The sequence below is a fragment of the Mirounga angustirostris genome, unplaced genomic scaffold (genome assembly GCF_029215605.1).
Source record: "Mirounga angustirostris isolate CCGP_5_RB_7025 unplaced genomic scaffold, mMirAng1.0.hap1 SCAF_7, whole genome shotgun sequence".
In the NCBI taxonomy this organism is placed as follows: domain Eukaryota; kingdom Metazoa; phylum Chordata; class Mammalia; order Carnivora; family Phocidae; genus Mirounga; species Mirounga angustirostris.
Genome location: NW_026991715.1, coordinates 125,414,280 through 125,429,726, shown reverse-complemented (window position 1 = coordinate 125,429,726; position 15,447 = coordinate 125,414,280). Strand labels below are relative to the sequence as shown.

Here is a 15,447-nt window from a genome sequence, read left to right as displayed (position 1 = left end):
GGAGAATTCTAATTGAATAGGAAAGTTTGTAGAGAGTGGTTTAGTCGGCCTTCATAAGAATTTGTGGTAATCTCAGAGAAAGAGTGGTCATTTTTAAAAATGTGGTGTACTTGCTGAAAAGTAGTGTTTATACTAGGCAATAAATGAATTCCCTAGCAGGGGCAAGAATGAAATTTGAGAAATAGATTCATTTTATGCCATGTTATATTTAATGTACTCTCTTATAACTTGTTATTAGATATGGGGAAAAGAAAACTTAGTTAACAAAATTTCAATCATATTGGTAGACATGTCACCTAAATTCACAGCCTTTTCACTATTTATCTTCGAACAGATGTGGTAGTAAGCAAGGTGAAGAAGATTACAGACCACTATTTGAAAATTTTGTTCAAGACCTTCTTTCAACAGTCAATAAGCCTGAATGGCCAGCTGCTGAACTACTCCTTAGTTTGTTAGGGAGACTGTTGGTAAGAGTATAGCATTTAAAGATTATTAGATTACTAGAAGACAACATAATGAGGATGTACTCTGATTCACAGATGATGAATTCTTTAAAAATGTGTAAGGAAATATGACCATTGCATCTTTATTTTTGCATGTGCATAACTGTACACAGTATTGTCAGTATTTTGTAGAAAACTTTGAAATCTTGTGATTTTGGTGCTTTCATTTCATTACATAAGGTAGCAGTGCTTTAAAAACTTTTTTCTTTGGTTTGGAAGTGCCATATTGTTAGTTAAAAGCATCTCAACACTGAGTCATAAGTTACTGCAGTTAATTCATTTCAAAGCATGAAACTGATTAAAATGAACACTTTGTCATCATTAAGAGTATTTCTAAAAACATGACACTTTCTAGTTCTCATGTAATACAATAGGAAAATGCAAAGAAATATTATGATTTCTCTTTTTATTTTTAAAATTTATTTAAACTTGTGCAATGCAAATTGTTACAAAGCTTTTGGGAACTTACATTCTGTGAACCAGAAAATGTAGTAATGCTATTCTGAAACCAAGATAACATTTCATAGGCATTAGAATTCCAGCATAAGAAGTTCTTATTCAGTAATATCCCATTTTTCACAAGTAAGCAGTTGAGCCTACATTTAAAGAAAATGACTGTGTTCTTAGGATTAATATATACTTTTTTTTTTTTAATGAAAATGTCAGGTTCCAGAAACTCTCAAAAGGCAGTCACTTAGGAACAATATCACAAAAATTGTTTAAATTTTCAGCTAATACAACATAGATTTGGAATTTATATGATAAATTGCTATTAAAAATTTATAAATTGATTAAATTAAAATTATTTTTATGTTTAGGTTCATCAATTCAGTAACAAGTCAACAGAGATGGCTTTAAGAGTGGCATCTCTTGATTACCTTGGAACTGTTGCTGCACGATTAAGGAAAGATGCTGTTACAAGCAAAATGGATCAAGGGTCTATAGAACGAATTTTAAAACAGGTATTGAGATAAAGGATTAAAATTATGAGGATAAATATTAGTTAAGTACTTTCTTTAGGTATTCTTATATTAGTGTTGCATTTCATTTTATAGATTCAAAGTAAGATCTTACATTTCTAAAAGTGGGCTTTTCAAAAGCCCCACAGAGAAAGTTAATACCATTGGGTATATTATAGTGTCTAACAGGAACTTTTAAGTGATTTATATAAATCCTTAGTTTACTTTCTTTCTGTGAACTGCTTTTATAAATGTATGATGCTGTTTTCTGTTTCGTTTAAGTTTTATTTAAATCTTTAGTTTACTAAGATGATTTAGCATTCCCAATCAAGTCATTTTATACCTTTGAATTTTGATAATTTTTTTATACTGGGGAAAGGTGAGGAGGTCTTCCTTTCATTTTATTAAATAGATATTTCATGTCTGGAGAAAAAGTGTTTTATTGCTTCACTTTTTTTTTAAGTGTGCGTGAGGTGCTACTAATGCTAAAAGTGACTTAAGAAAATTATTAGGTAAATGATCTCTAATCCTACCATATACAACTGTTTCCATTTTCTTTCTACTCTTTTTTTTTTTTTTTTTAAACATTCATAGCCATATTCATGCTGGCCATTAGAAATGCCTTTTACATTTTTTTTAGTATACTTTGTATTTTGAAATAATTTATATTACTAATAATTTATATATTAAACACAAAAAAGAGGAATAGTACAAAGAGTTCCTACAAACCTTTCACCCAAATTCCTTAATTCCTTAATTGTTGATATTTTATAACATTTGCTTTATCTTTGTGCAACATTTACATGCATGCAAAATATACATGTGTATCTGTGTGTGTCTGTGTATATGTCACGTATATCTGTGTGTTCATTTTTTTTTTCTGAACTATTTGAGCAAACTTAATGCCCCCATTACCCTTGAATTTCAAAGTATGATTCCCTGGACAAGAAGTACTAATATTAACATCACCTAGGGACTTGATGGAAATGCAAATTCTAAAGACTCTCCTACTGAATAGGAAATTCCTGTAGGTGGGGCCCAGCATTGTTTTTTGATAGACCCTCCAGGTGATTCTAATGAATGCTAAAGTTTGAGAACCACTGCTTAGTGTGTATATTTTCTATAAACAAGAACTCCTGCTTAAATATCCCAGTACACTTTTGAAAAGCAAGAAATTACCATTAATACAATACTCCCATCTAAAATAATGCTGCCATTCCTATTCTGTTTCATAGGTTATAATTTGTTGCTATCATTATTTTGATGCTCAGATTGTCCTAGATATAACCAGTGAGAGCCCTTTTTAGCTGGCTTTTGTATCTTTTTTATATATTCCCATCCCATCTTTCTTTGAGAACTTTGTGGCACAAGATGTTTCAGGATCCTTGATCCTCTTTTACTTTCCTTGCCTCAGCCCTGGAATCTGCCATTTCACCAAATACTACTGGTTCTTTTTATTCGAGAATGGTAATTTAGAAACAAAGACCTAGGTGCCAGGTTTCAGTATTTCTTAGAGTGGACCTAGGACTTCTTCATTACATATGATCGTGTCGGTTGTACACTGTAAAACTTGAGGGGAGGGATCATTTGTAAATATTCTTGCAGTTCTTGACATACCTCCACCTTGCTTTTGGACAATTTACACTGTCCTAGTTTACAGTGCTATGATGGATTTCTCCATGCATCCATTTCGCCACACTCTTAGAACATGGGTTATTCTAGTCTTTGTTTTCTATTTAGAGATATTCTAAACCATATTGGCATTTTGTGTGGTAAAGCTAGAGTATAAGCTTTAGACATGAATGTCAGCTCACGGTTTCTCGCTGTATATTGTTCATGACAGGACCTTAAGAGTCAGTATCTTTCTGTTCCTGGATCAAGTGAACATATATTTAATATCCTACATGAAATAAAGTACTGTTTTGTATTATAAATAAAAGTATTTCTCTTTCAGAATGTTTTTAAATATCCCAAAGACAGCTATAACAAATAGTAAAACAGATAATAACAGTTTCCATTTTTACATTAAAGTTTGGAATGGCCTCTTTTTTTCCATACAGAAAACCAGTGCTAGGACCTTCCTGTTTCTGAATACTTTTTTTTTTTTTTTTTAAAGATTTTATTTATTTGACAGAGAGAGACACAGTGAGAGAGGGAACACAAGCAGGGGGAGTGGGAGAGGGAGAAGCAGGCTTCCCACAGAGCAGGGAGCCCGATGCGGGGCTCGATCCCAGGACCCCGAGATCATGACCTGAGCCGAAGGCAGACGCCTAACGACTGAGCCACCCAGGCGCCCCTGTTTCTGAATACTTAACACATTATTCTGATAATATTTATGCCCACTACCTATGCACCTCCTTCAAATAAAGATGACATATAGTTCATAAAAATAGAGGCCAGTCTCAATCTCAGCTATCAATTAATAATATGTTTTTCAAAAATAGCATTCTTTTTTTTTTTTAAGATTTTATTTATTTATGAGAGGGAGAGAGTATGAGCAGAGTGAAGGGCAGAGAGAGAAGCAGACTCCCCGCTGAGCAGGGAGCCCGATGTGGGGCTCGTCCCAGGACTCCAGGATCATGACCTGAGCCGAAGGCAGACGCCCAACTGACTGAGCCACCCAGGCGCCCCATATCTTTTTTGTTCTTACTTGGTTTATTTTGTAGGTTTCAGGAGGAGAAGATGAAATACAACAACTGCAGAAAGCATTGCTTGATTACTTGGATGAAAACACTGAGACCGATCCTTCACTAGTGGTAGGAACCTTTTCTCCCTTTTTTGGAAATAACACATCAGATTCAAATTGGGTCTGAAAGAAAATTGAGAAGTGTCCTGAAAAGGAAAGTTATTTGGAATACTGATTTTTGAAACAGAAGGGTACTTGATGATCTAAACAAAAAAGAATGATTATAGATTGATTTGTCTCATGAAATTCTGGTAGATATTATATTACACTAAAATGGTGTGACATGGGAAATAGACATCTTTTCATAGTTATCTTTGAGACTGAGCTAGATCATTGCTTCTCACAGTAGACATGGCCCAGGTTGTGCTTGAGGTGATCTATTAGAATATGAAAAGAAGGTATTAGAATTCCATGTGTATATTTTTAAATATAATCCTTAATTATATTTTTATGTATATTATATATCCAAATTATTAGTATAATAGGTTCGTATATAAAATTTATGAACTGTATGAGGAAACTGTGCATGCAGTAGGGTACTTCTTTATTTTTTTTGCTGATGAGATATGCAGTCTAAAGAGATAACTAAGCTTTTCAGCCAACTACTGCTGGTTTTCGGTCTGCATTGAAAGGAACGGATTATAGGTGTGCCTCAGTGTTAAAATATTTCAATAATAACTGGCTGTGTATTTCTTGAAGAAGTAAGGGGGTATTTTGAAAGTCACTAAAGTTTTTACCTTTAGACTTGTATCCTATTGTTCTAAACTTTCCCAGTTGACCTATCTTCTGTATAATTTTACTGACCTATGTGTGATGCTGTCGTTTGTTAAGTAATTGATAGTAGTATTCTAGATTTAATACAACTGTGTTTATCAAATTATCTTTTGACATCATTAATACAAGTGTTAAGACAAAGTAAAATAATAAGTTTTCTATCATTCGATAGTCAAACCTTCCAGCTTTCTTAAAATCTGTTTTATCGGGGGGTGGGGTGGGAGGGATGGGGTGACTGGGTGATAGACACTGGGGAGGGTATGTGCTCTGGTAAGCGCTGTGAATTGTGCAAGACTGTTGAATCTCAGATCTGTACCTCTGAAACAAATAATGCAATATATGTTAAGAAAAAAAAAAAAGAAGAAGAAGAAGGTAGCGGGAGGGGAAGAATGAAGCGGGGGAAATCGGAGGGGTAGACGAACCATGAGAGACGATGGACTCTGTAAAACAAACAGGGTTCTAGAGGGGAGGGGGTGGGTGGATGGGTTAGCCTGGTGGTGGGTACTGAGGAGGGCACATTCTGCATGGAGCACTGGGTGTTGTGCACAAACAATGAATCATGGAACACTTCATCTAAAACTAATGATGTAATGTATGGGGATTAACATAAGAATTAAAAAAAATCATTTTAAAAATCACACACACAAAAAAAATCTGTTTTTATCTTCTGGAAGTTGCTTTAAAGTACACCTTAATATTTATTCCTGAGAGTGAGCATTTTATCAATGGATTAGAAATTTTGTTACTGATTTCATTTTGAAATTTCGCTAATTTCGTCAAGCTCAAGTCTTAATCTATTTTCTTTTCAGTTTTCTCGCAAATTCTATATAGCCCAGTGGTTCCGTGACACAACTCTGGAAACAGAAAAAGCGATGAAAACGCAAAAAGATGAAGAATCATCTGAAGGAACACATCATGCGAAGGAAGTTGAGACAACTGGTCAAATCATGCATCGAGCTGAAAACCGGAAAAAGTTTCTTAGAAGCATTATCAAAACCACACCTTCTCAGTTCAGCACATTAAAGTAAGATCCAGAGAGAAAGCATCTTACATTTTCAGTTAGTTATGTCTCTGATACCTATTTATCTTCTTTGCAAAAAAATTAAATAAATAAAAATTTAATGACTTTCTGTTGTAGGATGAACTCTGATACTGTGGACTATGATGATGCTTGTTTGATTGTTCGATACTTGGCCTCTATGAGGCCGTTTGCCCAGAGCTTTGATATTTATTTGACACAGGTAAACTGGACCAGAATTCCTTATGCAGTGATATTGGTTTTTCTGATTATGGATATTTGTGGGGTAGTTTATGTCTATTCGTTGTTGAGAACAGATATTTTAAGAGATTATGAAAGTAGCATTTGTTTCTGTGTTCCATATTTGTTAAAGGTCTTTTTTTTTTTTTTGCTTGACTTTTACGTATTGATTGTTGTTTTACAGATAAATGGGTATATATCTGTATGAATATACATACATGGTGTAGGTAGAATGATGTTGTTACTGAATTACCAAATTATTACTTAAATGATACTAAATATCCTGAATTAGTTACTCATAGCAAGGTTTTAGTAGGGCTATGTGTCCTTGCAAATGAAACATAGCAATAAAAAACCGGTTTAATTGAGAATGCCAGGATAAAGGAAAGGCCGTAGAGTATAGAATGCCTCACTTACTGTACTGACCTTCAAGTTAAAACTTTGGATCAGTAAGATAACATCTTTTACTCATATAAAAGTTAAAGGGATGTAAATACAGTATTTTCATTTCTTTTGCATGTTTTCATGTTATTTTTTGTTAAATGTTATACTAAAATTTTGAAAATATCAATGTTTGCTTGGCAGATCCTTCGAGTTCTTGGTGAAAACGCAATTGCCGTTCGAACAAAAGCAATGAAGTGTTTATCTGAGGTTGTTGCTGTAGACCCCAGTATTCTAGCAAGGGTAAAGAAGAGCACAAATGATTCTTCTTATTTGAGTACTACATTCAAGTTAAAATATTAGCTCTACTTAGTATAAATTATATTTTCTTCATTTTCCTTTAGCTTGATATGCAACGAGGAGTTCATGGACGATTAATGGATAACTCCACTAGTGTTCGAGAAGCAGCAGTAGAATTATTAGGTCGATTTGTTCTTTGTCGACCTCAGCTTGCTGAGCAGTATTATGATATGCTGATTGAAAGAATATTGGTATGTTTGTTTTGTCATTTTTATTATGATTCATAAATATAATTTTGCCTTTCTAGTATCACATTTTTTTTAATTGTTAAACTAGAAAAGTAGATATCAGTCATATATTTATATTGCTTAATCTCTGTACTGTAGCAACTTTCTAAAGGGGGACCTGTTTCTCCCCCCCCCAGCCCCCAGAAAACCTGTCAATGTTTATTTCACATATCCACCCTAAAGACAGTTTAAACCAGATTGAGAATTAAAAGCTAAGATTTGTGACCCTATAGTGCTGACAAATCAATGGGTTGGAAGGCAGGGGAAGCTAGCAGGTACTCCTGGTGCCAAGAATCGAATCCAGAAAGTGGTGGCTGGACAGCAAAGTATTGGGCAGATTCTAATCTCCAGTCTCCCAGATTTAGAAAGTAGAAAAAAGGTCCTCCATTCCTACCTCACCTTGAGCTGAGAGTTAAGAGTGCTAATGATTGGACAGAGTGCCAGCAAGGGCAGGAGACAGCGATTTCAAACCCACTCAGCCCCAGGCCCAAACAAAGAACTGAAGAAGGGCATGTTTCAAGAGGAGGACTGCTCGATACTGTAAAACAAATCATTGTCGAAAATTGGACTCCTTTTTTCAAGTAGTACTGCCTTTTAATGGGGCAAGTTTACACTGAGTAAATGATAGGAACTACAATGGCATAAATATTTTGGACAGGAATCTAGAATAAATTTGTATGTATGTATATAAACAAGAAGAACTATTTCATTGAGAGCTAAGTGCAGAATTTTGGTATCTGACTATATTTTTGGATCCTTTGTGTATATCTGCATGTTTCCTTAAAGCTGAATTATGGCAAACTTTAGATACCTGCAAATGAAATGAGAAAGCCATTTGAGTCTTAAGAACAAACTTAAGAAATACTATTCTAAGATATGCTTTTCTTGTATGTCATGGAATTCTCTGGTCCTAAAGCCTTTTCCTGGATAATAAAAGGAAACAGGAAATATTGGCATTACAGAATATCTGTGGAATCTCCGCATCACCCACTGTAGGCATACTGACTTCTGTTAACAGAGGTGTGTCAGGCACAGGATTGGGTGTTCCCACAATGACAAGAGTTTATCACATTTAGTCTGCTATCAGAATATTATGTGACTGAGAGTTCAAGATAATTTCAGCTTCAACTAGCATAAAATCTTGATTGAAACAGAATTTAAGGAAAGAGAGGAAGAAATTTTTTCCTTTTAGTGCCTTAGTCTTTTCAAGAATGAAAGGCAAAATCAAGAAGATTCTCAAAGCTAATGAACTGACAGCACCTACCCAAGTAGTATATCCTAAAATATTTTCACGATTGTCAGAATGCATAATGGAAATAATTTGTACATTAAGTGTCCAATGCTTTTTATTTATTTTTAAAACTCTTTAATTATGAAAATTTGTGAAGAGTAAGTGCACTGAACACTCATGTATCTACCACCATATTTCATCTATATTTTTTGCTAAATTAGTTTAAATTAAACATTTTGCTACTTCTTCTGTGGATACTTCAGCCTACCTCTCCAAAAAATGTGGGTACTGCCCTTATAAACAAAAACCATTATCTCACCCAACCAAATTAACAGTCTCTAAATACATCTAATCACCAGTTTATATTCAAATTCTCCAACTGTCCCAAAAATTGGTGGAAAAAATTTATTTTCTCTTTTTTTTTTTTTTTTTAAAGAGAATCCAGTCAAAGATCATACTTTGCATTTGATGATCATGTTTTCAAATTTAGAGTATTGGGCGCCTGGGTGGCTCAGTTGTTAAGCGTCTGCCTTCGGCTCAGGTCATGATCCCAGAGTCCTGGGATTGAGTCCCACATCGGGCTCCCTGCTCAGTGGGAAGCCTGCTTCTCCCTCTCCCACTCCCCCTGTTTGTGTTCCTGCTCTCACTGTCTCTGTCAATAAATAAAATCTTTAAAAAATAAATAAAATAAAATTTAGAGTATTCTCTTTTTTATACACTTCCCCCATGACATTGACTCATTTAAACAGGCCAGAGTCAGTCTTGTTATTTCCTCACGGTTTTAATTTGTTCTTTTGTTTCTTGTATTTCTTATTAACTATAAGATGATTGGGACAATGGTTCGATTAGATTTAGATTTAACACTTTTGTTAAAAATACTTCATATGCAGGGCGCCTGGGTGTCTCAGTCGTTAAGCATCTGCCTTCGGCTCAGGTCATGATCCCAGAGTCCTGGGATCGAGCCCTGCATCGGGCTCCCTGCTCGGCGGGAAGCCTGCTTCTCCCTCTCCCATTCTCCCTGCTTGTGTTCCCTCTCTCTCTGTGTCTCTCTCTGTCAAATAAATAAATAAAATCTTAAAAAAAAAAAAAATATCTCATATGCTGTTTAAGTGCCACTATTCTAAAAGCTTCATATTTGTTATCCCATTTAATTTTGGTGAGCTTATGTCCTAGTCTCGTGTTCAGTGCTGTTTAATATTTTTGCATGTCTTGGATATCATATTTTAAAAGTAAAACAATATAATTCATATTTGTAGTAATAATAAGAAAGCAGAAAGAAGAAATATATAGACCATCTTTATCATGTTAATAGTCAATAGACTGCTTGATGGTATTTATTTTCTAATTTCATTTTATCACATTTCATACATCTGAGCAGCTTGATTATTCTGATACTTAAAAATACTTTTCTGTTCTTAGGATACTGGTATCAGTGTCAGGAAAAGGGTAATAAAGATTCTAAGAGACATCTGTATTGAACAACCAACATTTCCAAAAATTACAGAAATGTGTGTAAAAATGATTCGCAGAGTCAATGATGAAGAGGGCATTAAGGTAAGATGAAATGGTGACTACTTTAAAATTCCTTTTTCATTAGTGTTTTAAATAATTTAATGTTTATTGTATCTAAATTTTGTTGGTATATATGTAAAATATGACTTATAAAACCTTTACAAGTGAGTCAACATTTTTAGATTATAAATTCAAAAAACCCATACTTTCTTACATTTTTATTTCTAGATCTTACATAAATAAAATCTGATCTCTCAACTAATTGAATTATAATATTTAATGTCATTGTAGTGATTACATTATATGCAGGAAGTTTATTATCAAATTAATTTTCAAGTGGTATGTATTTGGTTTTCTAAGTTAATAAATACTTCTTTGAAAGTTTGATCTTGTTCATTAAAGAATTTATGTGTATATGATTGTCCCTATATTTGCTTTTGTGTTTGTTTTTAGCAACTTCTCCCCAAAAGTAGTAAAAATATTTTTTAGTTTGATCAAAAACATTTGAGGGTGTGCTATGCAGCTTTCCTAGGCTAGGCATAGTATCACCTGTTTAAAATTCTTACCAATTGGGCGCCTGGGTGGCTCAGTTGGTTGAGCGACTGCCTTCGGCTCAGGTCATGATCCTGGAGTCCCTGGATCGAGTCCCGCATCGGGCTCCCTGCTCGGCGGGGAGCCTGCTTCTCCCTCTGACCCTCCCCCCTCTCATGTGCTCTCTCTCTCATTCTGTCTCAAATAAATAAATAAAATCTTTAAAAAAATAAAAAATAAAAAATAAAAAAATAAAATTCTTACCAATTGAAGAAGATTATAAATTTAAGAAATTGATGATTGTTTTTAAAAACTGAGAAATTCATGCCAAAAATTCATGGTAGTTTATGTTTTGATTAGTTATTTATAGCTTTGTTTGGGACTTTTTTTTTTAATCTTTGCCCACCATGGGGCTTGAACTCATGACCCAGAGATCAAGAGTTGCATGCTCTAGTGACTGAACCAGTCGGGTGCCCCAACTTTGTTTTGGGTTTTAATGAGAATTTGGGATTGAGAATTTTGCCATGTTTGTTGTAGTTGTGTAGTTTGAAATTTTCTTTCTTCTAGAAATTAGTAAATGAAACATTCCAAAAACTCTGGTTTACTCCAACTCCACACAATGACAAAGAAGCAATGACAAGGAAAATTTTAAACATCACTGATGTGGTAAGGACTCAAACAAAGGTGTGGTCCCTGTGGGTGCAGACCTAGTTTAGGCCTACCCCCTCATACAAAGAGAGAGACAATGATGAGATATTTGCTTAATCTTGACATTTAATACTACAGTTGACCCTTCAGCTGCACAGGTCCACTTATACACGGATTTATTTCAGCAAATACAGTTTTCTCTTCCTTACGATTTTTTTTACTACTGTTTTCTCTCCTCTAGCTTACTCCATTACTGTAAGAGTATAGTATATAATACATATATTATACAACATATGTGTTAATCAACTGTTTTTGTTATTGGTAAGGCTTCGGGTCAGCAGTAGACTATTAAAAGTTAAGTTTTAGGGAAATTAAAGTTATACACAGATTTTCAATTGTGCAAGGGGTCAGCATCCTTAAACCCTGCATTGTTCAGGGTCAACTGTACTTCCCTTACTTTACATTTCTGGAGATACTCAAGGGCTGCAAAGAAGACGAGATTGGTATTTCTACATAACCACTTCTTGGCATTCGTTTACTTACTTATAAGCACTGATAACTGAAATTTTCCGTATTCCTCCACTGACTGAAAACTGAGAGGGGGAGGAGAAGTGGATGAATAGGTAACAGTAGCTTAGGGATAGCAACCTCAAATGAGATAGTACTTTTTCAGAAAACATGAGTTAAGATTAGTTTCATTATGTTTAATTATATACATAACCTATAAACTTTTTTGACCCAGGATACTTTTTATGTTTTGAACATAAGTTTTTTACAAGTTCATCTCTGTTTCACTCATGTCTTTAAATCTGCTACCTAGAAGGAAAATAATAAGCAAACATTTCTATTTGTGTTGTTTTAAACCTTACAGATTTTTCTAATTGAAGTTATAATTCAAAATGTAATATCATATATTTTTTAAGTTTTTATTTAATTCTAGTTAGTTAACATACAGTGTAATAAGTTTCCAGTATACAATATAGTGATTCAACACTTCCATACATCACCCAGTGTTCATCACAACAGATGCACTCCTGAATCCCCCTCACCTATTTCACCCATCCTCCCATCCACCTTTCCTGTAATACCTTATTTAATTTCAATACATTAATTTCTTGAATATCTTCTAAAGTGTTTTTAAAATAAAATTGTTTAGCATTAGTAAATTATTGGTTTACTAAAAGAACAGTTTACTTTAAAAATACTTTTTTAAATGAGAGCATTGAGACATTTATATACCTCAGGCTAAAACATAGCAAAGGTTTGGTTTTTGTTTTGTTTTTCAGATTTTAAATAAATTTCTAATTTTGATAGTTTCACCATATTTTCCCGCTTAGGTTGCAGCATGCAGAGATACTGGATATGACTGGTTTGAGCAACTCCTTCAAAACGTGAGTGTTATTTTGACTCCTGATAACAAATAACATGAAATTTAATAGAAGGTCAGTTCTTTGTAAGCTTTATGATTTAAAAGAAACTTTTCAGTTATTTTTTAAGAATTTGTCTTTTGAGGGAGAACATTTATTATTATTATTATTTCAGTATATTAGTCTGAATGTGTTGGTTAATATCCCTATTTAATCAATTATTCAATTGCCTGTTATAAGTAAGTTTTCTAAATCAGTAATTGAAATTCTATCTTCTCTGCCTTCCAGATAATTATTTTTTTCTTATCCCTTTAATTTAAATGTTAGACATGAAATCTACAGATTTACAGATTGCATTAAATACATATTTACATTATTTGACATGTTATAAAAATGTGTAGAATTTCCTATAATAGTACAGAATTAAACCATAATTGTTATTCTTTAAAAATCTCATTATGGAAATGTTTATCTTCCTATGAATTTTTTATTTCAGAAATTTTTAAATAGATAGAAGTACCCATCACCCAGCTTCAAAAATTATCAGCATTTTCCCAATCTTATTTTATCTCTAATCCTGCCCCTATATTTTTTTAAATTATTTTTTCTTGGTTATAATACTTCTAAAGCAAACCCCATACTTTATATCATTTCACCATAAACATTTTAATGTCTATCTTTAACAGAAATTTTAAAAAGTAACCAGAATATCATTATCATCTATATCAAAATAAACATTAATAAGTTATTCCCTAATATCTAATTACTTATTCAATGTTCGTATTTCCCTGATTGTCTCAAAAATGTATTTGTATATTTGGTTTGCAGTTGCTTTGGTTGATATGGCTCTTAAGTCTCTTCTCTTAATCTATGATAGTCGGCCCCTCACCCCTCTTTTTTTTCATGCCACTTCTATGTTTTCCTATAGAATGTCCCACATTCTAGATTTCATAGATGTTTTCCTTCTGGTGTCATTTAAGTTGTTCCTCTATTCACCATTTTTATTTTATTTATTTATTTTTTTTCTGTAGACTCTCAGATCTAGAGCCTTAATAATATTGAAGTTCAGTTTTGGGAGTAGGAGACAAGATACTTCATAGATGATGCTGAATATTACTGCATCACATCAGGAGGCACATGTTTGTTTATCCTACTTTCAGTGATCTTTCAGTTTAGATATTGTCAACCTGGTGTACCTATTATAATGAGTTTGTTCATTTTTTTAATATCAGTGTAAATGAACAGATTTGTATGTCTTTATATTTTATTTTATTTAGGAGGGGGAAGGGCAGAAGGAGAGGGAGAAAGAATCTTTACCAGGCTCCATGCCCAGCGCCAGCCTTTTGCAGGGCTCGATCTCACAGCCATGAGATCATGACCTGAACCGAAATCAAGTCAGACGTTTAACCAACTGAGCCACCCAGCTGCCCTGTCTTTATATTTAAAACGTTGTAATCATAAGTCTTTTTGAAGTTCAGATTGTCCCATCTTTGCCCAGTGGTAGCCCTTTCAGGTTGGTCTTGTATCCTTTTGATACAACCTTATTACTCTTTTGTAACCCAATCACTTTTTGCCTCTACAAGATGTCCTAGACTCAACTTGCACATTTTCTGCCCCAAACCTGAAATCAGCCATTTTTCCAAAGAGCCCTAATTTGGATTTGGATGCTGCATATGTTCTTTGCTAATGGGTTATCATAGCTTTGGGCCTTTTCCAGAGGGTAGAGCTAAAAAATGTGTATTTTTTAGAAAGGCAAAAATAAATCAAGATTTATATTGATTGTTTTATTCAAATTTTTTATTATGAAAGTCTATTTCTTTGGTTTTATTCTTTCCTTTAGGCTAAAAATCTTGGTTCCCAAGGAAAGGAACATAATTTCTTACTTGCTTTGCCCTACTATATTAACAATAACATTATTGGATACAGTTTTTAAGATTGCTTTGCGTTTCTTTTTATCTATAGCTTACTAAAGATATATTATTAAAAGTCTGTCTTCTTTTTTTTTTTGAAGGGGGTGGAGGGCCAGAGGGAGAGGGAGAGAGAGAATCTTAAGCGGGCTCCATCTCACAACCCTGAGATCATGACCTGCACCAAAATCAAGAGTCGTATGCTCAACTTACTGAGCCGCCCAGGCACCCCATTAAAAGCCCTTCTTGAAATAAATTTTTTCTGTTTGATTATATCAACAATCTATTGTCTAGTTAAGTCCATTTATTTCTGTTTATTTCTGTATGTTTAATGATATTTTTAACAGTCATTAAAATTATTTTCTTGAGGCACAATCAAGATACGGAATATCACCCTTCAAAGCTTCTTTGTGACTCTTTGTAGTTGGTCCTCTTCCCTTGGCCCTGGGAAACCACCTGTCTACTTTTTGTCACTACAGTTATGCCTTTTGTAGAATTTCATATCAGTGGAATCATACATACAACATGTAGTTTTTTTGTGTTTGACTTCTTTTAATTAGCAAAATGTTGCTGGTATACTAATATTTTATTCATTCTTACTGTTGACTATTATCAGTAGTACAGATGTATGGTAATTTCTTTATGAACTCACAAATTTATGGATTTCTGTTTCCAGTTTAGACTTTTCTGAATAATGCTGCCATGAATATTCGTGTGCAAGTTTTTGTGTGGATGTGTGTTTTTATTTTTCTTGGGTAGATTTGTATGAGTGTGATTGCTGGGTCATGTGAGTAAGAAACTGCCAGACTCTTTCCAAAATCGCTGAACCATTTTGTATTTCTACCAGCAATGTTCCAGTGTTATACATTCTCACCAATACTTGGTTTTGTCATTCTTTTTTTTTTTTAATTTTTTATTGTTATGTTAATCACCACACATTACATCATTAGTTTTTGATGTAGTGTTCCATGATTCATTGTTTGTGCATAACACCCAGTGCTCCATGCAGAACGTGCCCTCTTTAATACCCATCACCAGGCTAACCCATCCTCTCACCCCCCTCCTCTCTAAAACCCTCAGTTTGTTTCTGAGAGTCCATAGTC

At 33.8% G+C, this 15,447-nt stretch overlaps 1 protein-coding gene across 4 annotated transcripts in view; it reads left to right on the top strand.

Annotated features, from left to right (window-relative positions):
• The window catches only part of NIPBL (NIPBL cohesin loading factor), a 205,628-nt gene that overhangs the window by 158,040 nt on the left and 32,141 nt on the right, over positions 1 to 15,447 (top strand). For all 4 annotated transcript variants that reach the window (XM_064596787.1, XM_045862229.3, XM_064596788.1 and 1 more), the window contains 10 exons: positions 335 to 467; positions 1,322 to 1,465; positions 4,129 to 4,218; positions 5,732 to 5,946; positions 6,061 to 6,163; positions 6,766 to 6,864; positions 6,966 to 7,112; positions 9,799 to 9,933; positions 10,990 to 11,088; positions 12,408 to 12,461. In XM_064596787.1, the coding sequence (XP_064452857.1) occupies positions 335 to 467; positions 1,322 to 1,465; positions 4,129 to 4,218; positions 5,732 to 5,946; positions 6,061 to 6,163; positions 6,766 to 6,864; positions 6,966 to 7,112; positions 9,799 to 9,933; positions 10,990 to 11,088; positions 12,408 to 12,461 (1,219 nt within the window). The remainder of the gene's footprint in view (positions 1 to 334; positions 468 to 1,321; positions 1,466 to 4,128; positions 4,219 to 5,731; positions 5,947 to 6,060; positions 6,164 to 6,765; positions 6,865 to 6,965; positions 7,113 to 9,798; positions 9,934 to 10,989; positions 11,089 to 12,407; positions 12,462 to 15,447) is intronic.